The sequence below is a fragment of the Equus caballus genome, chromosome 6, assembly GCF_041296265.1.
Source record: "Equus caballus isolate H_3958 breed thoroughbred chromosome 6, TB-T2T, whole genome shotgun sequence".
In the NCBI taxonomy this organism is placed as follows: domain Eukaryota; kingdom Metazoa; phylum Chordata; class Mammalia; order Perissodactyla; family Equidae; genus Equus; species Equus caballus.
The window spans coordinates 75,518,400-75,542,629 of record NC_091689.1 but is presented as its reverse complement, the minus strand read 5'-3'; the positions used below and the strand labels follow the sequence as shown (position 1 = coordinate 75,542,629).

General features: G+C 39.3%; 1 protein-coding gene and 1 long non-coding RNA gene across 14 annotated transcripts in view; one reads left to right on the top strand and one right to left on the bottom strand.

Moving 5' to 3' along the window:
• Positions 1–24,230, bottom strand: part of TMEM117 (transmembrane protein 117) — a 432,585-nt gene that overhangs the window by 325,055 nt on the left and 83,300 nt on the right. For 11 of the 13 annotated variants that reach the window (XM_070271274.1, XM_023643408.2, XM_070271272.1 and 8 more), the window contains one exon: positions 19,760–19,892. The exons of 1 other annotated variant lie outside the window; for it this stretch is intronic. In XM_070271274.1, the coding sequence (XP_070127375.1) occupies positions 19,760–19,892 (133 nt within the window). Of the gene's footprint in view, positions 1–19,731; positions 19,893–24,230 lie in introns of all 13 variants that reach the window. One more of the 13 variants, XM_023643411.2, reaches the window with a different exon arrangement.
• LOC138924792 (uncharacterized) lies at positions 6,827–8,098 on the top strand. Its single transcript, XR_011440047.1, has 2 exons — positions 6,827–6,950; positions 7,821–8,098. It is a non-coding gene; the product is annotated as an uncharacterized lncRNA (long non-coding RNA).

The window sequence follows — 24,230 nt, the reverse complement described above, 5'->3', positions numbered from 1 at the left end:
AAGCACTCTTTGAAAATACGTTAAAGGATCAAGAACTCAGAAATAGAGCCAGTACTTCCCCAAACTCACTTCCCAAAGAATAATTCCCGGCTACATATTCCTTCATTTTAAACAAAGAATAATATCTGCATTTTCCTGCCAAAATGAGAAGTTTGCTGAATAAACTCAAATTTTAAAATGCTGAAGCTTTAAAGTCTCTAATATTGGGACTCAACGAGAGACAGACAATCAGGGCTTCTCTAGACACTGAGATCGAGGAGAAAAAACAGTGAAATGTCACAGCTCTGTGTCAGCTGAAAAACCAGGTAGAATGACACAGACAGATCTTTCCAGAGCATGACAAAGGCAGGAAACTCTTCTCTTCCAATTGTGGCTGAAGGGTATAGAAAAAGTCACTTTATTCAATTTAATCAAACCCTTCCTTCTCTTGCCTGACAACTAGGAAAAGACTAAGTCACATCCAGTTCTGGTATAATCCATAAGAATTTCTGTTTAATATACCTAAAGTGACAAAAAAATATGCAAAACTGTCTTTTTTAGCTTCTCAGGTGTCTCAGTACTCAAGCAAACTTCACTATTTTAAAAAAGAAAGTCTCTAAATTTGGCATATAAAAACGAGTCATAATCTTGATTTAGGAATAGTCAAAGAAGTTTACCTGCAGGTTCCTTCAAACAGCAGGCATCTAAAGAAGCATCTCAGTAAGAATTATACCGTCTTAGAAACTAATCCCCAACCAAGGACCCCAAGTTGCCTGAGCAGCTCTGAATGCCAGGTCCTGCAGCAGTAAGCATATGACATCCTAAAGCACATGCCATCCTAAAGGACAGCCAGTCTTGTTTCATATTTTTCCACTAAATATACTCCAAAGCAGTAACCACTTTTCAGTGTGTTTAGCAGTATATCACTGGAGAAAAATAAATTGACAACAACAACAACAAAACATCAGCATTGAATGGACTACATCACTTTACACCGCACGGACACTTTCAAATCCGGCATCTCATGTGCTCCTCAAAACAAGCCTAAAAGGCTTCTTTTTCAATCTATAGACATGGAAATTGAGGCTCAAAGACACAAACAATTTGCCTAAGATTTGACATCTAATAAACAGAGGCAAGACTCAAACTGCCACCATCTTATTGAAAAACTTACATTTGCTCAATTATAGTCATTGTCTCTTCAATCCCCTAAACCCGCAAGGTCTGGCCATTGTTCCAACTCCAGAGTGTGACTTTCTTGGTTCCTCTGTACATGCTTTCCCTTTCTTAAGACAAGTAAGAAATAGATGGAGAAAAATGTAGCACTTCCCAGATATGTTTATTTCTAACAAAAATTGTATCTCTCCATAAAGATAAAATACAAGAGAGCACAGGAAGATTGTCGCAAATCTAGAACTGCAGGAAAACACCTCAGAGCACATGCACTATTCATGCTCGTGGTGGTCAAAATGGCCAGAGACAGCCATTCTCTTGCACTGCTGGAGGGAGGAGGGCCAGCTGTGGCTATTTGATGCATCCAGAGTTTGAACCTTAGCTATGCCCACATTAACACCATCCCTGATCAAGGGAGCTAAAGTGAACACCATGCCTGATCAAGTGAGCTAAAACAACACAGCGATCAAAATAAAAAACTTATTCTGCTCAGCCAAGTCTGCCATGGGCACTTTTAGACTGTAGATATTAAGGAATTGATATGAAATAAAAACTACCTCACTCTTGTAAAAAAGCATGCATCCATCACTTAACTCAGAGTAACAACCTCTGGTTATAAAGCAGCTTTATATGTTTTAATATTTTCATCCTATCTGCAAATTCCCAGTCATGGAGAAATGCTGACAAAATATGATGAGTGAGCTGAAAAGTTTTGAAAGGTTGATTGAAGCTGAAGAACAAATAAATAAAATATCAGTAGTAAATACAGCAGTCCTATGGATACAGCACTCCTAAAAAACATCATTCAAAATACATATCCAATTAATGTGTGGTCAGTAGTGTCACTTTTTGATGGGTAACGCAGTGGCGTGGTACTACACCACTGAAGCATTTACAAGATTTTCCTATACGTGTTGGTCATTCACTCCCTGGTAGAAATTTAGGCAATTGAGAATTCTGTTAATTCTCCCAGTTCACTGTGGTATCATTCAAAATGTCACCTTTACAGAGTACTAAAAATATATGTTTTGGAAAGAAAACTCAGCAAGTCCATTCAATCAACAAATATTTATTATGTGCCAGGTAGACATTGCTGCAAAGAGAACAGACACAGGCCCTGCATGCAATGGTCAGAGAGGCTAGATGATGCTGTGATAACAAATCACCAGAAATCTCAATGGCTTAACACAACAAATACTGGTTTCTTACTCGTGCTACATGTGCAATGCAGTCTATAGGGGCTCTGCTCACTCAAAGACCTAGGCTGATGGAGGCTCATCACTTGTAGCTGAACCATCTGGAACATGTCTTCTCAGTCCCCATGGCAGGGGAACAGAGTATGAAGAATCACACACTGGGGGAAAGGGCCTGGGCCAATAAACGGCACACACCACTTCTGGTTACAGTCACATGCTCTACCTAACTGCAGGGGGGCTCAGAAATACACAAATAAAATCTTCTCTGTGTTCAGGAAGAAGAGAAGAATCAAAACATTGGTGAGCACTGGTAACACTGTCTGCATAAAACTCATAATTTTATGGGAAATAGATACAGGTAAAAAGCCAATTAAAACACAGTGTGGTAACTGTTATGATGTGGATGATGCATGGTGTTATGGGAATAGATAGAAGGAACATTATACCTGACCTGTAACTGTTAGGAAAGATTTCCCACAGGGAGTGATGTCTAAGCAGAGACCTGAATAGGTGTACGTTAGCCAGGGGAAGAGCAGTGGAAAAGTGATGGGATGCAGGGGTAGAAGGACATATCTGAAGACCCAGAGGTGAGAAAGAGAATGTCCTATTCACAGAGATAAAGGAAGTTCACTTCCAATGGAAATTGGTCTTTGGGCAAAAGTAATGAAGAGCAGAATAATGAGGTAAGCTGGGACCATATTATTTCGAGCCTTATAAGCTATGGGAAGAACTTGGACTTTCTTATGAAGACAATGAAAATCCACGGGAGAGTTGTAAGCAAGGATATCTGTGTTTTAGAGGAATCACCACAGCATGGAGAATGAATGGGAAACGGTGGCTATTGGAGAAACCCAAGGCAGAAATAACAGGGGAATAGCAATGAGGATAGACCTAAATCCATCTAGATTTGAGAGATACTTAGCAGGTAGAATCAGAGAGCCTTTGTGATTTACTTCCTGTATGAGATAAGGGAGAGCAAGAAAGAATGAACAATACCTAAGTGTCTGGCCTTAGCGGCTGGTTAGATAACAGTGCCATTCACTGGTATGGAACACAGGAGGCTAGTGGGGTGGGGGATAGGGTGTGAGAAGAGTTTGATTTTGGATTTTTGAGGTTGAATATCATTAAGACATTCAAATGGATATTTACAGTAGTTAGTATGATATGCAGCTCAGAAGAAAAATTGAGGGTAAATATAAATATTTTAGAATTACCCTTGTAAGACAATCAAGCCAGGAAGGCAGGTCTCATACAACGAGCCTGGAAGAGTAAGAAAATCCGATTAGAACCCTGAGAAAGGAGAGCCTAAAGAAAACTAAAAAGCAGTACCTTGAGAGGAGAGAATAAAAAGAGGAGAAGAGTACATGGAAATAGAAACCAACAATAGAGAGCATTTCAAGAAGGCAGGGATGGTGCAATGGTGCACAGTGCCAAGAGCTGGAGGGAGAAGTCAAGTAAAATAAAGACTGAGAAGTGTCCACTGGATGGTTTGATAAGGAGGTCATAGGGGACCCTGTGGATTTTAGCCATACCCAGCATGATGGCCAGACTTGTGACAAAGAGCAAGACTGAGACAGGTGCTAAAACCTCTTAGTGAGTGAGAGAGCATAATCGGCAAGTTGCTAGAATGACAGAATGGAAAAAGTACCAAGTGAATGCCAGAAGCCTCCAAGGGTTTTTATATGAGGGTGGGGGTGTAATTTTAAAGTAATTTTTAAAGGGATGATAATAAATCTGCCCTGCACACTAACAGACATTGATCACAAAGAGTATTCTGCTTCTATCTTTTCTTGAAACCATTAAAGGGAATTTTCTGCTTCATTCTGCAAAGGAAAAGGATATTCCTATGGCTCTGTTGTGCTTTCTTTGATTAGGGACGCTGTGACATTACCAGCAGAAAGGGCTTTATCATATCTTTTTCATTTCCACTTACAATATAATTCTTGCTTCCTGAAGTAAAATTCAAACTCATTTCTGACTAAAAGGATATATACATATAAATCAATGTGTCGCACAAAGCTCACGAGGAAGTGTTAAGTGATTTTACTAAGAATGATTTGCCTGTGTGCAGGCTGCAGCAAAAACTGCCAAGTCTGGAAATAGTTTTAAATACAGGTACTTTCTCATGCCCAACTGAAAGAGCATTACACCATTACTCCTAAATTAAAGTGGTAGATGGCACCTATAATCTGAGGACTCTAAGAATCTGTACTGTGCTAAAGAGAGAAACAGAAAAATCCTGCAGCATCTCAGCTACCCCTATAGTCAGAGTAGCATGAGGTTGCCTGGACTGAACCTTCCTTCAGTGGTCTTTCGAGCTGAATATTTACCTTCTTTTTATAACAAATACTAACCCACTATACAAGGTATATTAGGTATCTACAGCTGGGGAACATTATCCAAAAATGTAGCAGTTTAGAACGGCAAACATTTATTATCACAGTTTCTGTGGGTCAGGAATCTGAACACAGTTTAACCGGCCCTCTGGCTCAGGGTCTCTCACAAGCTACAATCACCATATTGGCGGAGGCTACAGTCCTCTCAAGGCTTGAGTGAGGGAGGATCTGCTTACAAGCTCGCTCATGCGGCTGTTGGCAGGCCTCAGGTCTTTGCTGGCTGTTGTTTGGGGACCACCTGGGCCTTGCCATGAGGCGTCCTTGCCACCGGGGCCTCTCCATAAGACTATTCCCAAGTGGCAGTTTGCTTCCTCCTTACTAAGGGCTCTGAGAGAGAGATGGAGTGGAGAAGTAGAAGACGACGAAGATGAAGACAAAGAAGACGGAGGAAGAAGAAGAAGAAACATGACGAGGAGGAAGAGAAAGAAGGAAGGGAGGGAGGGAAGGCGGATGGGAGGGAAAGACAGAAAGAGAAACAGAGAGAGAAGGGCAAGCAAGACAGAAGCCCTAATCTTGGAAGTAACATTGCATCACTTTATCATATCTCATTCATTGGAAGCAAGCTGCGGGGTTCCATCTACACTCAAGGGGAGGGGAACACAAGGGCTTGAACACAGGAGGCAGGAATCATTAAGACCATCTCAGGGGCTGCCCACCACACACGGTTACACTCATTTTCTCATATTACAAGGATTCTTCTTTACTCCTATTGGGATCTGAGCTGAGAAAAACAGGGCTTGGTAGTTTGCCTCAAGCAAAACGGAACGGATTTTAATTTTCCTACACTATAGAGTCATGGATGCAGATAATGGAATCAAATTGGTCGGTCAGTCCTTAACCACGACCATTCTTTGGTCATCACTAAGGCCCTTTCGGAGGCTTCACTATGAATTTGGATTCCTATGACTTTATTTTTTTCCTAGTAACTCATTCTTACTACATTTTAACCTTATAAGGGTTATTCCTGGAAAAGAGCAATGAGATCTTTAATCTTAAAATAATCTCAAGGTCCCTATTAAAAACTAAACTTCGCTGCAAATTCATTACAACTGGCCAGGAATATCCAGCGTGCATCAAGTCCAGCATTTCCTTCTAGAACATCCCCAGATGATCCTCTTTCCCTTCCTGTCTCTCTATTCTCTCCTACCCATTTTACATAGGTAGGCATATATTTCACTTAGCCCTGCACATCGCAGTTTATGCCTTTTCTCCTGTGTTCTTATGAGCAGCACTCTCAATTTCAAAAGTGTTCTCGTTTGGATAATAAATTACAAAATCATCCTATTTTTAGATAACGCTGTGTGGTTTTTTTTCTTTATTTCTATTCCGGTTCTTTGGGGATTTACTTGGGGAGTGATAGAGAATGGAGTAGAAGAAGCACCTCTTATATTCTTCTTTTTCTAGCAGGAAAGGTTCAGAGAAGGAAAAAGTAGCATTGAAAGAGTGAAAGGCTCATTGCTGCCTCCTCCCAATCTCTCAGTCTTCCAAGCAGTGGTACACATGCAACATATATTTGATCAAAGCAGAAAAGGCTGAGACTGTTGAGCAGAATTTGAAAACATATATTTGGCAAGGATAAAATATACCTAAAGACAACATTAAAAACAAAGCAAACTAAATTCACAGAAAAATATGGGCAAGATTGTTTTGACCCCCTCTTGACCCTTCTGGGCAAATGAGAACTTCCTGGGTAACTGTAAGAGTGGCAGAGCAAGCCACACAGCAGATGACTCTAACCCAAGCCAATTTACACAGCTCACAATTTCCCAGTCCAGTGCTTTTTCTGGGCTATGATGGAAGAGAGAATGCAGATATGCAACCACCTGATTTACCATCTACCCTGGCTTCAACCAAAGTCAGGGAAGGAACACTGATATATGCAGTGCTATGCCCAGAAGCTTTCAAGCTCAGGCTCAATTTTTCTTTTTCTTTTTAAATTCAAATTCTTCCCCTCTCATGACCTCATTCTTTGCCTTTAGCAAACTCCTCCCCTAACTTTCCCAGAAGTAGGAGTTGATTTGAACACATACTTCTGTACTTCCAATTATTACTTCACTCACACTCTAATGTTACTAGCACGAAGGGGGCCCTGTTGCCAGGGCAACCAGGAGGAGTGCATAAGTTCAGCCTCAGTTGGATCCTCTATTCTAATTGATCAAATTCCAACTGTGCTCTTGACTCATCTCAATTTTGTAGACATAAGAAGGTAAAACATTTCATAATTCCTCTGACTTATACATTTTATCCGTATCTTCTTAGGTTCTGCTGACCTGTGCTTTTCTCCTGAATTCACTAACTTAAATAATTTATTTCCACTAACCAGGGATGATATTCAAAGTGTTTATAACAGACAGGGCATGAGAAGTCCCAATCAGAATGGATGTAGTCACCAAATCAGAATGTATAATAGCCATAAAAAGAAATGAACCAGAGCATACTAGCCACCAATAGATCCAGTGGCTAACTAACCTTGATACCTTTCCTTCCTGCTATCAAAGAGATTACTCCTCTGATCAATCATTGCACTCTTAATGTCCTGATTGGCCATTTGATATTATTACCATATAAAACTGAATAAGAATTAGATTTTGATGTGAAATTCATCCCGGCCTTTTATGTTGAATCACAGTTTTTTTTTTTTAAAGATTTTATTTTTTCCTTTTTCTCCCCAAAGCCCCCCCGGTACATAGTTGTATATTCTTCGTTGTGGGTCCTTCTTGTTGTGGTATGTGGGACACTGCCTCAGCGTGGTTTGATGAGCAGTGCCATGTCCGCGCCCAGGATTTGAACCAACGAAACACTGGGCCAACTGCAGCGGAGCGCGTGAACTTAACCACTCGGCCACGGGGCCAGCCCGAGTTATGACAATTTTTTAAAAATCATTCTACATATTTCCTTCATAGAAAGAAAGACACTGTGTGTTAGAAGGTGGAGAAGGATGTTAAAGGCACTGTAGACAGGAAGGAAAAGTAGGATACCAGAAAGTACATAATCACTTCCTAGTGGAGGTAGGAGTGGTCCCATGTGGTAGTCAGAAGGGTTGTTCATGAAATGTTTTTGGTTCTCTTCCTTCCAGGTACGTTGTGTGATGGTACTTCCCAGCCCCCTTGTGCTTGGGTGAGGCCAAACAGTTAATTCTAATCAAAGAGTTGTGAGCAGAAGTGATATACGTCCCTTCCAGGCAAAATGTTGAATTACTGCTCTGAGATTGCCAAGAACAACTAGCAACATTATAATATAGCTGCTAAATCATCCTCGATCCCAGAGGATGACTTGAAGCAGAGCCTCCAGCTGACTCACAATGAAAATGTAGTATGAGCAAAAAATAAGCATTGTTGTCTTAAGCCACTGAAATTTTTGGATGTGTTTGTTACTGAGACAGACTCTAACCTATTCTGACTGACATCTTAGTTTTAAGATCTTATTATTGGAGCCTCCTGTTTAATGTCCTAATTCTGAGACATCTACTTCAGTGGCTTTCAACATGGAGTTCTTACACTCCCTCATATTGTACACAAAATTTAGGAGGCTGGGGGAGAGGGTTCACAATGTTCACTAAATTCTGACTTTAGCTCTACTGTGTTGCTGATTCTTAAGTAATCTATGAGTTTAGTCTATAACCATTACGGGTAACCTCTAGTTGCCAACCTTCACTTGGATCTCCTAGTCCCAGATTCTTACTTATCTTTGCAACCCATCATCACTCATCATCTGGCTATGACAAAATGTGTCTGTGACTTGCTTCCTGCACCAGCTCTGGATATTTGCTTGATCTTTAAACTCTAACTGGTGATTGGTGCCCAAAGTAGGTCCTCAGAAAATGTTTTTTAATCAATGAGGCCTGAGCCAAGAGAGATCAACAGTGTCAATAGCTCTGGCTCTGTCTGAGACCTTGTTCCTAGAAAGATAAGGAAAAATGGCTGCTGTGAATTTTAACTCAGAATCCTCGCAAAGCCGCAAGGGTCTAGGTAATAAGTAAATTCTCTAGAAGCAATTCACCATATGAGCACACAAATCTAGCTTCTTTATTATTTTAAGTCATTGAATTTTCATAAACTTACCCTAAACTGACTCCCCTTTTGATGATGTAGTGAAGTGGATAATCAAGGCCACCCTCTCCAGATGCTTACAGTGTTTAAGCAGCTGAAATTTTCTAGCTTAGCTTTCTCCTTTTCGCTAAGCCCTGTGTTAATTTGACACGATCCCAACAGAAATATCACATCTGTTGCTGGTTTAAGACCTATGAAATCTTGTTGACTTATCAGTTTTATGTATATCTACATATTCAATTAAGATGCCTCTGTAAGGTTTAGTACACTGCTGCAACTTCTTATCTCTGTGTAGTTACTCATAACTTTATCATCAGTGATTTATTTTGGATGCTTAGCTTTAAGTTTGCACATCAAATTCTCTAATAAAAGTAAAATGGTTTAGGGCCGGCCCAGTGGCGCAGCGGTTAAGTTCGTATGTTTCACTTCTCGGCCACCCAGGTTCACCAGTTCGGATCCTGGATGCGGACACGGCACCGCTTGGCAAAAGCCACGCTGTGGTAGGCGTCCCACATATAAAGTAGAGGACGATGGGCATGGATGTTAGCTCAGGGCCAGTCTTCCTCAGCAAAAAGAGGAAGATTGGCAGTAGTTAGCTCAGGGCTAATCTTCCCCCCAAAAAAGTAAAATGGTTTAATTAATAAATTTAATTATCTAACAATGTACATTTTATATAAATACACATACATGCATACATATGTATAACAGTATATTGAATAATATATACTATTCAATATAATATATATTTTATAATACATTAACAACATAATATGCATATATAGATGGTATATGGATAATCTGGAAGCAAAGAAACCTATTAATATTTTTTCTAAAAGAATACAAGCACTTTATATGTGATATATAGATTCTTTCCTCTTAACTGCACAGGATGCTGAACATCTTTTGCTCTGCAACATACCTGGGTACCATCCTCCTAATCTTTTAAAATATGTATTTTAGAGAGAGAGAATTAAACTATGTAGGCTACAAAATATAAGTCAAAATCCAATATGTCCTCTCTTTCTTCATATTTTGTTTCTATTTTATTGATCTTTTATCGTAAAGGATGTAAAATATCCTTTAATTAGGTAAGGGTATTCATTGAATATGTTACACAAATCAGGATCGGTCTTTGAGTATCCCATTTCTACGGAATTTCAATTTTGCAATTATTATGCTCTTCCACATCTTTCGGCACTAATTTAATCAAATATATTATGCATATCTGCTTCTCTAGAAAAAAAAAGTAGACTGTCAGGGTGCCCCGGTAGTAGCCTAAAGGAAAGTAAAATAGAGAGAAATTAACCAGCTCCAATGTGATTCTCTCCTTGAGGAAAGCCCAGACAAATTCACTTCTTTCCACCATGAAAACGGCATTATCCTCCTGACCTGGTGCAAGCAGAGTAAAAGAGGTCGTAGATGTTCCTAACTAAGCATCCAGAGTGGTGTATACTATTGTGCCGCAATGGATGGTACTTTAACAGTGAACCATTTGAATGATGAAATATTTGATTAATAGAACTCTGTTTACTGTTTTCCATCAATCCCTCAAGAATAACTATGGGATTAATAGATTACAAAAGGGATAACTTGTCAGAGAAATGACATCTTCTCAGCTGGTGCGGGGCCGTCTCCTAATTTATTTGATTAAACCATGTAACTTTTGGTAAACCTTAAGCCTAGGGCTATCATATACATCAATTTTCCATGTCTGGAAAGTAATTATTTCCTCTGTGTTCACCACTGGGAAAAAAGAATTGAGATGGAACTTAAAGATATCCATTATTATAGAGTCTCTAGATAATGGATACAAACAAACTTGCACACACACTTGGACCACTGTGTCATCAATTTGCATGACGTCATCCGTAATTCCATCAAATTCTCCCTCTATTTTCAAAAAGATAGAAATCAGCAAATAATCATTTAGTAACAGCATATGTTTGATTTCCTCTTCTGGACTCTCATTAAGTATTATATTAGGTTTCCGTATTTACTTTTCCTTGATGAAAAATAAAACAAGGGACAGCTTATGTACTTTCATAAAGATGCATTCCAATAGCATTTGAGCCAGATGCTGTGTATTCCATGTGTTAATTTCACTCCATGAGTCAAGCATATTTAAAATTATGTATTATGGCATAGGAAATTAGTATTTATTGACGACCTGCTGGTGCAAGGCATTCATTTGGGCTTTTTGCTTGAAATTGATAATTATTATAGTTGTATGATAACAATGTAATAAGATCATCACCATAAATTACATCATTTCATTATATGACCAAAGTACTTACTCTTGTTATTACAACAACTAATATTTATTGAGGGCTAAAGTGCTCAAGAAACTAAAATATATATTTTCTGTTACTATAATAGCAACTAACATTTGTGGGGAGTTCACTATATAGCGGGCAGCACACCAATTGCTTTGCATACATTGTTGTCTTTGATTGTCAAACAGCCCTAAAATAGGTTCTAATAACCCATTTTACACTTGAGGAAACTGAAGCTCAGAAAGTGAACTTAACCTAGGGTCACATAGCTAAAGGGTGTCAGGACGAAAGTAGATACTGTTTCTACTACACCACATTGCCTTCCAGACAAAACAAAACTAAAAGCAACCGAGATCGTTAGCAATCTTTAGTTTGTTTCTCCACTTTAGAAGTATGAATTTCCCCAGGTTAATAATACTGATGATGGTGTTGATACTAGTAATACTAATAACAACCCTATAACAACAACCCATGTCTTAAAAGTAAGGAAACTGTCTAACTTTTCCAAGGTATTTTTGCCAGTGAAATAGTTAAGATGGGGCTAAAATCCAGATATTTGATTCCTGGATTGGAATTTTTCTTCTGTAACAAGCTGATAAACTAATGAGAGAAGTGAAATAAGCAACTATGAACAATGGTCACAGAACACCTCTTACGTGTGTCAAATCAATGCGGATTCTGGACAGATGATGCACTCCCACAGAGTAATAAGGATGCAACAGTGTGTTTTCCATTAATGTTTTAAACTTCATCAATCAGGCAATACTAACAGTAAATTTGTGATCATTTGGATATGCTGCAGTATGTTACGTTTATCAAAGCCAAGTCACGCGAAACCAATAGTATCAAAAGCAGCAAACTGTGCCCTATTCCTACACAGCCTCTAGCTCTCTCTCTTTTTCTCTCTCTTTCTTTCTCTTTGCTCCTCCCTCTCTCCCTCCCTCCCTTTCCTCCCTCCATTCCTTTCTCACCAAGCCTCCCTGCCTCTCTGGCTGCCCTGCTGGGTCAGCCCTCTTGACCAGAGTCAGCCATTCATTTCAGCTTTTCTTCTCATCAGCCCATTCTCAGCAACCAGCTCCCCCTTTACTCCCAGCCTTAGTAATTAATTGTGCTATTACTGTGAATTAATCGTACAAGCAAGTCAATGTTTAGCCTAATTAAGAGTGAAGCCAACAAATTATTTAAAGCACCACTCCAGCAGAATTTGCATTCAGCCTTGTGTTAGCAGCCAATCAAGCTTTTCAGCATTTGACACAAGTACTTCCAGGCTTCATGAAGACGTGGAGCTAAGCCTTCTCCCCACCCCAGCTCCTGAATCCCGTCCAGGACCTCCATCCTGTCCCCATCCCTATACACCCATCCCTTTGAAAATCATATCATACCTCTTTTTTCATTTACTACAATTTAAATTGATAGCTTTGTTCTTCAATAATTTTGTCACTTTAGATCATGCAAAAACGGTATAGTTTAACATCATGAAAGACTACTTCAATTTTTTCTTGCCATTTCTCAAAATAAATTTAGCACCATTAAAAACAAACACATACACATTCTTTCCTTAGGACGACACTACCAGTGTAAACAATGGCAGCAGGTCAACCAACTTTGTACTTGAAGAGCAACAGCAAGTGAAAATCTCAGTTCTTAACAGTAAAAACATGTATCAGGGCTCCTAATTCTAAATCAGTGGTGACTAGAAAGAGGAAAAAAGTTTGAGTAAGGAATCTGAAAGCATTAGTGATGGTTTTCAAAATAGTAAACTTAGTAAAGAAAAAAGTACTGCCTGCAGTGAAATTTCACCCTGAATATTTTCCATTAAAGGGAAATTCAGCTGTGGGAAAAATAATGTGCTGAAACCTATATCTCTGGCAGCAGAAACTGAAGCTATAAATCAGAGAGTCTTTTCTGACCACATGTGTGGACACACTGATGGACCAGAGTATTGATCATTGGCAACTAGACTTTTGGTGGTGAACACAATGTAGGCTACAGAGTAGTTGAAATATAATGATGTACACTTGAGATTTATATAATGTCATAAATCGATGTTACCTCAACAACAAAAAAAAGAGAAGAGTCTGAGAGACTAACGCCTAGGGCAGCTATGCATATGAACTTTAAAAAGCATTAGATCCTGGGCAATCTCATCCGGCCCATAGACAAGTCTGTGCTGGTCTCTCACTTGCTTATTTTTCCTATTCATCCTTGCTGGTGTTTGCTGCTGCCACTGTACATAGAAGCCATGCATTTTAGGTTTTAGGAAAGTGTCCATTTCAAATATTCCCTCCTGTTGCCTTCCCCAGACCAATCGCCCTTATCATATCACACCTTTTTTTAAAATTTCTTTTGAGGAAGATTAGCCCTGAGCTAACACCTGCTGCCAATCCTCCTCTTTTTGCTGAGGAAGACTTGCCCTGAGCTAACATCTGTGCCCATCTTCCTACTTTATATGTGGGACGCCTACCACAGCATGGCTTTTGCCAAGCGGTGCCATGTCCGCACCTGGGATCTGAACTGGCGAACCCTGGGCCACCGAAGCGGAACGTGCACACCTAACCGCTGCACCACCAGGCTGGCCCATATCACACTCTTTGAGTGTGTTCACCACACTCAGACCTTTAATGAGTGTTCTACATCAGTTCTCACTAAAACTTATCAGAAAGGAAACAGAAGAGAAAGACAGAGTCTATTCCATTTCCATTATACCCACCAATTCATTCTCACCTTCATTTTTTTCAGGTCCTAAAATGAACACTAATACTTATTTTCAAAATTGCCTGAACCACTTTGTCCTATTTCTTAATTTCTGTCTCTGTAATACCTAACACATACTGATGCATTAATTAATATTTGTAGCAATTCTCTGGAAAAGGCTTTGCATCAAGAAAAATAAAACTTTTCTTTGTGATTAACACTAGGAAACATCAGCTTCTTCATATCCTGCCCTAAATCATACGCAGTCTTTGAAATTTATTCCAGTTCACAGAGGACTTTTTATAAGTGAGTAAAGTGTCTAATTTCCTCAGGGCTAAACAAAATACTTATCTTTGTAATACTGGACTAAGTCTATAAACATATAGATGTATATGTGTGCATATACGTGTATATATATACTATTATTTAAGCCAGTTTTAGAACATAAAAAGGGGCCAAGCGCATTACAAAATAACAAGTGCTTATTATAGAGCTTGCTATGTGGATTTCTTCAAAAAGTCCATTAACAACTAGGAAGGCAAATATTTCAATACCAAGTTGCAGAAATCCAGAAGAGGGAAGATTCTCTTCGGAGAAAAGCCACCTGATACATTGAGGCAACCAGTGCTGAAAACATGCCTTTTGCTGCCATCAAGTGGCTCTTTGGGGAATCTTTTTTTTTTTTTTTTTTGAGGAAGATTAGCCCTGAGCTAACATTGCTGCCTATCCTCCTCTTTTTGCTGAGGACAATTGACCCTGAGCTAACATCTGTGCCCACCTTCCTCTATTTTATATGCAGGATGCTACCACAGCATGGCTTGATGAGCGGTGTGCAGGTCCACACCCAGGATCCAAATCAGTGAACCCTGGGCTGCAGAAGCAGAGTGCACAAACTTAACTGCGAGGCCACCGGGCCAGTCCCTCTTTTGGGAATCTTTTTATGCACCTCGACCATGGTGTCTCCTCTTTGTCCTCCCACCATTTCATTCCCTATGCATTATACGTGTATTTTTCTTTGGGGAATTGCAATATATGAAAAGACCAGGCAAGCCTTTCGTAAATTAACGCTTTATACTCTGAATGCTATAAAAATTCCATGACTAAGAAGTTCTTCAGAAACACAACATCAAAAAGGGTTTGAAGCGTCCAAACACCAAAAACCCTTCCCGGCCCTATGTGACTCATTTAGTTTCTAGTCATAAAGACCTCAACCTGGGCTTTGGGGCACACCTCTCTTCATCTCTACCAACAGAGAATTGATAAATAGATTGGCTCTAGGATACCTAGTTGAACAGAGAGGAAATAAAAAAAACTGCAGGAATATTTATTTAGAATCATTTTTAATCCAGTCAAGTCCGTCCCTGTGGAAGACAAGGGTCTCATGTTTCTTTCCTATTAGGGTCACTTTCTTGAGGCTTCAGTGAAACAACGCAGCAGGTTGTTGGACCAGGATTCCTACAGAACCCTAATTTTAACTTAGGTGATTGCTTTGCCACTTTTTCTTTCAGTATTTTCCCTATTCTTTCCCAGGAGATAGTTAATTCAACATAGAGTTAAAGGAAAGGAAAAAGGACACTTGATATTTTAAAAACAAACAACACAAAACCCAAATGTCGTGGCAGCAGCCCCATCCTGTTCTGAGACGGCAGCAACATTCATCTCAGAGGATTGGTCCTTTGATTGGAAAATGCATTAATTATGAAAGGAAAGGTTCCAGATAAATCAAAGTGGACAGAAGTTGCAATGAAAGGGAACTAAATTGCTCTACATAATGAACCAGAGGAATTCTGGAAGTTATTTAGGGGGGCTTCAGAGAGCAGTGGAAACCTGCAAGATGGAGAACAGCCAGAGATATTTTGGGGGTTCTAAAATCCAAAGGAAAGTGTATATTAAAACCAGAAAACCCCGCCTGTGGTTGTGAGTTTCCTGGGAGATGTTTTTTGCCACCCAAAACCAACCTAAGTCAGACAGACTTCCTAAATGCTGCCCATGCTAGTGGTTACATGTTTCCTGGCCCACCCATTCTCTGCAGCACTTTGCAGAACTATCTAATGTGGGGGCTTCTATTTCAATTTCTCACTTAATAGGAGCCCAAATCCTCATTTCTGATCCTGACATGAGAGTTAAAACTCAAGTCCCTAAGTCACTGCCTCTTGGCCTCTGGGTTTTTTTCTTACCTTTGGGTAAACTCAGCTGTGCATTTTAAGAGTCTATCAGGTTGTGTTATATTTTCCAGCATTTCTAAGGATTCTGTAGTAGGACAGGCTTCAGGTTATCTAGTCTGCTGCCATATAAAAAGGAAGATGCTCATAAAATGTCTAGATGTGAAACTCTGCCCAGGACCAGAACCTTCTCTGCAGCAAAATCCTCACCTACAACCTCAAACATTTATAGAAGGATGAACTTAGTTTTGTCTTGGTGACCAAAAGAAGTTAAGGTAAGCAGCAGTTTGGCGCTGTGAAGGGTAGACAGGTGGAGAGAGAAGCAAAGGTGGGGGAGACTTTTCCCGGTGGAGGTAGGATGATGCATTGTCTGAGCCTCGGCCCCTTTTAGCGCAGACAGCAACTGCCCTCCTTCCCTCACCATCTGCCTGCCTCTCAGCTTGCATCCCCACTGACGGCTAAAGCCACAGTTAGCGCAGACTGGAGGGAGTTCACCGTACTGAGAAAACCAGGAGAAAACCAGGAGCGGGCGACCTGACTCTTACCAAGTCAGTTCTGGCTAAAACTCTTGAGGTTCTGGTCAGATAAACCTAGAAATTTTGTTCTTTGTAACAAAGGATCAAGGGACTGCAGCTTAGCCTAAATTTACACCTAATCTTAAAATTGGTGGGGGGAGAGGGGAGGCCAAATCATTCTAAGGAAACTCCTTTCTTCCTCTCTGAAACACTAAACCCTCTCATTATAGGCCTGAAGGCTTCCCAGTTTGGAAAAGAGTTCTAAAATATATGAACACAAGTCTAGCCATCATAGAAAATCCCTGAAATCCTTTTTGGAATGGCTCTAGACCAATATTCCTGGAGAGATCCACAAACCAGAACACATTGGAACCCCCAGGGCAAATGAGATTCAGCGTAAATAAGCCTGGGTTCTTCTCCACCATCAGCCATCCTGATAGAAAACTCGTCAACCGTGATATCTGTGTGTCTGTTGTCCCTTCTGCACCCTATGGCTCCATCATGCCCACCCTGCAAAGGATGAGGCCATGTCTCAGACAGCACAGTGCCTCCTGCAGAACCACAAAAGCACAGTTGCATCCATTTGCTCTAAGAACTGATTTTCCTCCAAATATACATTGCTGCCTCAAGGTGCTCACTAGTTCAAATGGCATATGTCATAAAAATTAGTAATACATCTTTTATAAATGGCGATTGACTTTTTTTTTTTTTAAAGATTTTTTTTTTTTTTCCTTTTTCTCCCCAAAGTCCCCCGGTACATAGTTGTGTATTCTTCGTTGTGGGTTCTTCTAGTTGTGGCATGTGGGACGCTGCCTCAGCGTGGTCTGATGAGCAGTGCCATGTCCGCGCCCAGGATTCGAACTAACGAAACACTGGGCCGCCTGCTGCGGAGTGCGCGAACTTAACCACTCGGCCACGGGGCCAGCCCCGCGATTGACTTTTTTTTAATGTGTAGAACTAAACCATTTGTCCCTTGCTTTGGACTTAAAAAAAAAAAAAATGGCGCCATTCACATGTCCTCTCAGTAAATTATCCTTTTCCACCAAAAATGAGGTATACTGGTAAAGAGTTTGAGAGTTACATAAGGATATGGGATACTGTATTCATCTAAGAATAAAAAAGAATCACTTTGAATTTTAGTTAAGATAAATACACATAAATTCTAGACTAACCCGTCTCTTGTTTCTTTCACATAGCTTCTACTTGTGGCCAAGTAGTTAAGTTCATGCACTCCACTTTGGTGGCCCAGGGTTTGTGGGTTCAGATCCTGGGCACAGACCTATACACCGCTCATCAGGCCACGCTGTGGCAGCATCCCACACAGAAGAACTAGAATGACTTACAACTAGGATATACAACTATGTACTGGAGAAAAAAAAAGAGGAAGATTGGCAACAGATGTTAGCTCAGAGCTAATCTTCCTCACCAAAAAAAAAAAAACAAAAAACAAAAAAAAACCAATAAAAATACAAAGAAAGCCTAACAGACATATGGTGATTGAGTAACAGGATCAACCATCAATCAAATCTGTGCTAGCCTAAGAGCAGACTGTACTACTAGAATTCACTATTTAATAGCTCAACTCCTTTTCTATTATTGTTGAAAATAGAGGTTGAATTATAATGTAACCTTAGACAAGTGACAAAACCTCTCTATTCCTCAGTTTCTTAATCTGTAAAACAGAGATAATAAAAATACCTATTGCATAGGGTCATTGTGAGGTTTAACTGAGACAATTCATGTCTGGAACTGAGTGCTCAATAACTGCTAGCTCTCATTAAGATTAGTTTTATTATTAGCTATTGAGTGTTTTACAATGTGCCAGGGATTATCTATTATTGCATTTAATTTATTGCTTTTAAATCTGCTTCTTTCCTTAGAATAAGCACTTTTGATTAGTACAGACCTCATTAGCTCCACATTAAAAACAAAACAGAATTAGATGAAAAGGCAACTTCTGAGCAAAGGATATATTTTATATAGTATTTAATGTATTACCTCCAGCAATTGCTTAAAAAAATGTAAGTTTTACAGGAGTCCCTTCCACTCTGATCCCAGTGCTGGCAGTGCACAGTCCCTCTCAGACAGACCTCGGGTTATGCTAGATAATTCCAGGAGAACAAGTACTCGTCCTATTGTTACAGGCACTGCTCTAAGGCTGAGGCTTATTCGGACTAGCCAGAGGCTAGAGTCTGTAACTTCACCATTTAAAAATTGACCTGGTATTTATGGCATCATTCAAAGCCCAAGGAACAATCACAGACAAAGCATTTTAATAACTTCCTAAAGCCTGAACATTTGATTTAAAATCACATTCGTGAATTTACCACTGTTAGTGTGGACTAAAGTACAAACCTTGTGAAATACCTGCTTTCCCTTTACTATTCATCTCCTTTAATGGTGGGGGAAAAACAATAAAATTTTAATTGAGCCATCCCTCTCAGAATTAAACAGTGGTGGTCAAAATCTATACACAACATCAAGACAACTGCACTACGGAACTGGCCAATGATCTTGCCTAGCCCATATTTAGAAGAAAAGGGTATTACTCAGCTTTCCAATCTATTGGGGAGCATAGATCAAAACCTTCCTTAGGAAGTATTTCAGTGCACAACAGATACCTAACGTGGTTTATTATTGTCACTAATCGAATTCTTAACGATGTAGGCTAAGCCATTCTCCTTATACGCTGCCTTTAAAACTTACTAAGAACAAACCAAGAACTAGAGAAAGTTAAAAAAAATCTACAGTCTACTTGTTAGCACATCTTCATGCCATGGTGATTTGATCAGTGATTTGATAAGTATAGATCACAACCCTGGATTTAATCCAGGGTGGCCCACTTCTAAAATGACCCATTTATAACAAAGGTCTCTCTGTTGGATATGTCAAGAGAGTTAAAAAAAGAAAAATGCTACCAGTATCAAGCACTTTTATTTAGTGAGGCATTGCAGAGAAATGGAACTGCAAACCTGGAGACATTCTCAGCCCAGCTTTACTAGTCATGTGAGTGTAAACAAGTCAGCAAGCTTTCCTGAATTTCATTCTCTCTGTCACTATAATGGAATTAGTATTCCCTCACACTATTCCACAGAGAAGTCCTAAAGAATAAGGAACACAATATAAGTATCGTACAATGCCATAAGCTTCTTGGAGAAAAGACTCGAAATGTCTTAAGGAAAAACAATGCAAAATTAACCCTACTTAGGGTAGAATATTTACGAAGGAGATTTAGGCTGCTACAAAATAAAATATTCTCTTTGAATTCTTACAAGTTTTGAACATAACACTCACCACAGTAGAAAGTGGAAAGACAACCTACCCCATGTTCCCATCCATTAGAAGAATCGTGTTGTATATGTGAGAAAATATGAAGAGAAAGAGAATTGTGCTGAAGAACATTGTCATCCATGACCCATGATCCTCTCGAAACATCTTTAACCGGAGCAATTGACCTGCAATATAAATATTATTAGAAATCAGTGTATATCGTAATTCCAACTTTATACATCTTTGCTTTATTTTAGTGAATCTCTATTATCTCACTATATTCTGAAGTCTTTGCCATAGGACTGGATTATGAGTGAGATCACTATATAAGGTCCTTTCTGCTATTTTATAAATGTGTGATCACGGATGAAGTCCAAGATAACCCCTGTATCATTCTAGAGCAAATAACACTAACATGAGATTCTGGTACACAGAGATCATTCACTATGCTGGGGTAAAAACGAAGTCAATTAGAGCACTACTACCTGCTATTTTCTACTTCACAAACATGTTTTGGTTCATTTATACTGAAACTACTTAAAGTGAATGGTAAAGACATTGCATAAATTCCATATAATTCCCTTTGCTTCCATGGACCCATTCCCAACAGTGGCCAGGCAATAAAACCAAGGTAGACCTCACTTATACAAAGATCCAACTGATCCATCTGTCATAAGAGACAGACGACTTAACCTTACTCTTAGATAACCATGTACAGGCGTGGGCACAAATGTGTGTGTTGGCAAGGGGAGTGTGTGTATGTGTGTTATGGAGCTTGATGTGGCTCCAGCACAACATAATTCCCACCCTGATGCCTAAAATTTCACTTACAAAGATAAATGCTAAAATTGGAAAGGACGTTAGAATGCAAATATTTCAAGGAGTAAAAACATATTAAGATGAACACTAAAGTAAAAATTACTAATACCAGAATTATTCCAGAGAAATGTTTTGATTTATGATAGAGAAGAGAAATGAAGGCATTAGTATCCTTAAAGGTGAGGAAGATGACAAACCATGTGAGAAAGAAAAAAATAAACATATGTCACCCTGGATTCTCCTAAGGTAAACTTTGTCGATTATACGGATCTCTATTCCTGAGAAAATATATCTAAATAATGATAAGGGAGATGATACACATATAGGAACTACGATTAAAATAGGCTAGGCCTGAAATCTTACAGTTGAATTTCTCAGTAGAGAAAATATTCCCTTTTCATTCACAATACGTCAAAGTTATGAAAAATATATATATATTTCCACCTGGAAATTATCTCTCTAGGGATAGACAGTAGCTCTCATGTAGGTTACTGAGCATAGGAAGAAATAATCTTTTAAGATTTAACTACTAAACTTTCCCTTGTACCTCACTTTTATTAAAAATAGGACTTTAGATTTCATTTGGAAATCAGGTTACCAGAAACATTACCCTAGCTAAACTTTAAATGGAGCCAAAAAGGGAGATCTGGTTCCATCATCTGGCCAGACAAACAAAGGGCAATCTGAAAGTTGGGGGAATGTGAATTATAACAGAAGAATGTGCAAAACTTTCTACGAAGCAAACAATACTAGCACTGAAAATAACTTTATAGAACATGTTGACTAATTGAATCAATAATTATGGAAAGTCAGGGATTTGTAAGTCTCCACACAATACATTGACAGGAATATTATAAATAGATATTAAGCATAGAATGCTTGAGAGTAAAAAACACATGCCACAAATATCTTAAAGTGAACTTAAAGAATATTATTCATTCATTGAATATTTAATGTGGGCTTATTGCATCCCAGCCTTGGTTTTAGGTGTTGGAGATAGAGCTGTTAGCAAGGCAGGAAGAGGTTCGAAGTCAATCATCTTTTGGGTATCTAATGAAAATGTGACCTTATTTTAGACTCATGGGCTGTCTTTGTTCAAGGTCCCCTTTGCTGCAAGTCCTTTCAGCTTCAAACCAAGACCTATTTATTTAATTCAGCAGTTTATATTGAACAACTGCAAAGACCAGCAATTAGAGTTCCTTGAAAATTTAAATGTGAATTTTCTTCTTAACATATGCACATGTCAAAAAAATCACTAACGGATGTACTTTAAAAGTCAAATAATAATGCTGACGATTTAAGAGTGCTTTGCAAATAAAACAGATGGATTAACTATACACTGGCTGAAATAATACAAAGTTAGTAAAAAGTGTAACATGACAGTACCATTTATGCTGTCATTGCCAAGCTTATTGTCTGGCACTAATTTCAGTCATTAGAGTCATTAGAACACAATGGCAGGTTAACACAGCTTGATATTCACTTGAAACACACTATAACAGTGCTGCAATATATTAACGCCAATACTTGTATGACCCAAATGTTGAGTCAAATCACATTACAAAAATTTCCCATAAGCTTCTTCAAGGTGAGCTCCTTGAGTTTCCATCCTAATGCTAAAAACACATATACATAGACTGCCATCAGTGGACTGCTCTCATAAATGACTTCCCATGCAATCTAATCAAACCAAGAACTTCAGAGTAACCTGAGGACGTCACAGGAAAATGTGCTGTCTGTGCTCTGGAGTGTCATCATACATTTGGCTTGCCTATGACAGTAGTGGCTTATAACTGCTACCCTGGCATAATTATTAATAGTGCACCCTTCGTTTCTTAAGTCGACTGGTTTGGACAATAAATTATATGCCAACTTTCCTATAGGTCACAGAATTCAGAATTCTGAATTCATTCTAACACTTTCCTTTAGAGGAGTTTCAGGAGAAAACTAAGTGAAAACAGTCCTGATAGGTCAACAGAAGCAAAAAACATCACTAAGAGGGGTACATTTCTGACAAGGTCATAACTGACTTTTATTTGAATCATAGATATATTTGTAAATCTGAGTGTAAGTTATTAACAAAATCTGTCTTGGACTATATGGACAATCACCTTTGATATGGTGAACGTAATTGGAAAATAAATTTTAAAATAACCAGAAGCATTAAGGTGGTACACAGGCCTACACATGTATTGGAGATGAGAGTTGGGGGACACAGGGAGTGACTGTTATGAATGTTGGTTAAAGTCAACAGAAATGGCCTAAAACCTCAGACTCTTTCCTGGAAATACAGTCGGTTTAGGACTACTAAGATGTCAAAAAATTCTAACAAGATTAATGACCTTAAAGCATATTAAAAAATATATGATGAGCCCACATATATTGTAAAAGATAGAGGTAGAAAAGTGTAAGAGTATTACAGAGAAACTGCTTGATTTCTTGGCTTCTTTGCTGCTGTGTTCTCATCAGGAAAAGAATGGAAAGGAACATTTCTTTTCTACCTCACAGCCAGATTTTTATTGTGAGTTCTGGGCCTCTTTTCTTCAGGAGTGGTTCTCACAAGGAGGCCTTGAACAAAGAAATAAACTAAACAATCTCAGAAGAAAAACAGAAGTGTTTGTGCTTCCACATAAGAGATGGGGGTAGCCCTACTCCTGGGAAGTTGTTAAAGCAGGGCTAGATAGATAGATAGATTGAGGGCTTCTAGTTTCAGAGAGGATACAAAGATTTAGGTCTCTAAAGTGACAGAACCTCATTTAGGTTTGATTCCATGGACACTAGTGAAGGCCAAAGTATTAAGGGTCATGACCTTGGAAGTCAGGTAAGGAGACTGAGCTGGTCGCAAGAGATTAAGGCCAGTAGGACAGCCACTCACCTTCACTGGGAACACAATGACCTGGGTAGGATCCAAGACATCTGTTGAAGGAAGTCATCAAGAGGACATGACCACCAGCTGCCTCATAAGCTGCACCCAGGCAATAGGAGGCTCCTCACACCCTCCCCTGGCCTTGGAATGTACATTCTGCCTACCATTCCCACAGTGGGAGCTGTACTCAACAACACAGGCTTTGGGAGCAATGTGTTGTTGAGACCATCTGGATGGTATACGTGACTGAACTGGAGGCTTGGAGATCTATTCAACTTGTGTCTGCCCAAGATAATCCTTGTATGCAAGTTCCTTTGCTTATTAACACGGCCACCTAGCAATCGGGAGTGGTCTGCCTCTTTCTTTGGTCTCTCCTTGCCCCTCATTGTACAGTGGCCAGTTTCAGATTTCATCCAGGAAATTCCTGAGGTTATGAAGCAACTCTCTTAGACATCACAGTGCTGAAGAAGTGGCAGAAGACCATCATGCCAAGCAGCATTAGGAGAAGGGGAGGACAAGTAAATACAGACTGAAGGACTAGTTTTCAGGACCCTGGGACTTCTTTAAACTTTAGAGATAAAAAACATGATCTGAAAAATTACCAATATTGTACTCTCTGCTCACCTATACTCTTCCTGTGAGTCCTCCTGTATTCCCTGTGGGCCTTAAGATGCAGGTCAGAGATGACTTCCTCTAGGATGTAATCTTCATGGTTAAATATTTCATATACTAGAGTAACAGTCAGAAAGAGCTCGTGGGATGGACTCTTTCAGTGAGTAGTAAGTTCCCTTCGGAGCAGACAAGGAGGTATGGCCAGGTATAGTTTAAAGGGTTCGAC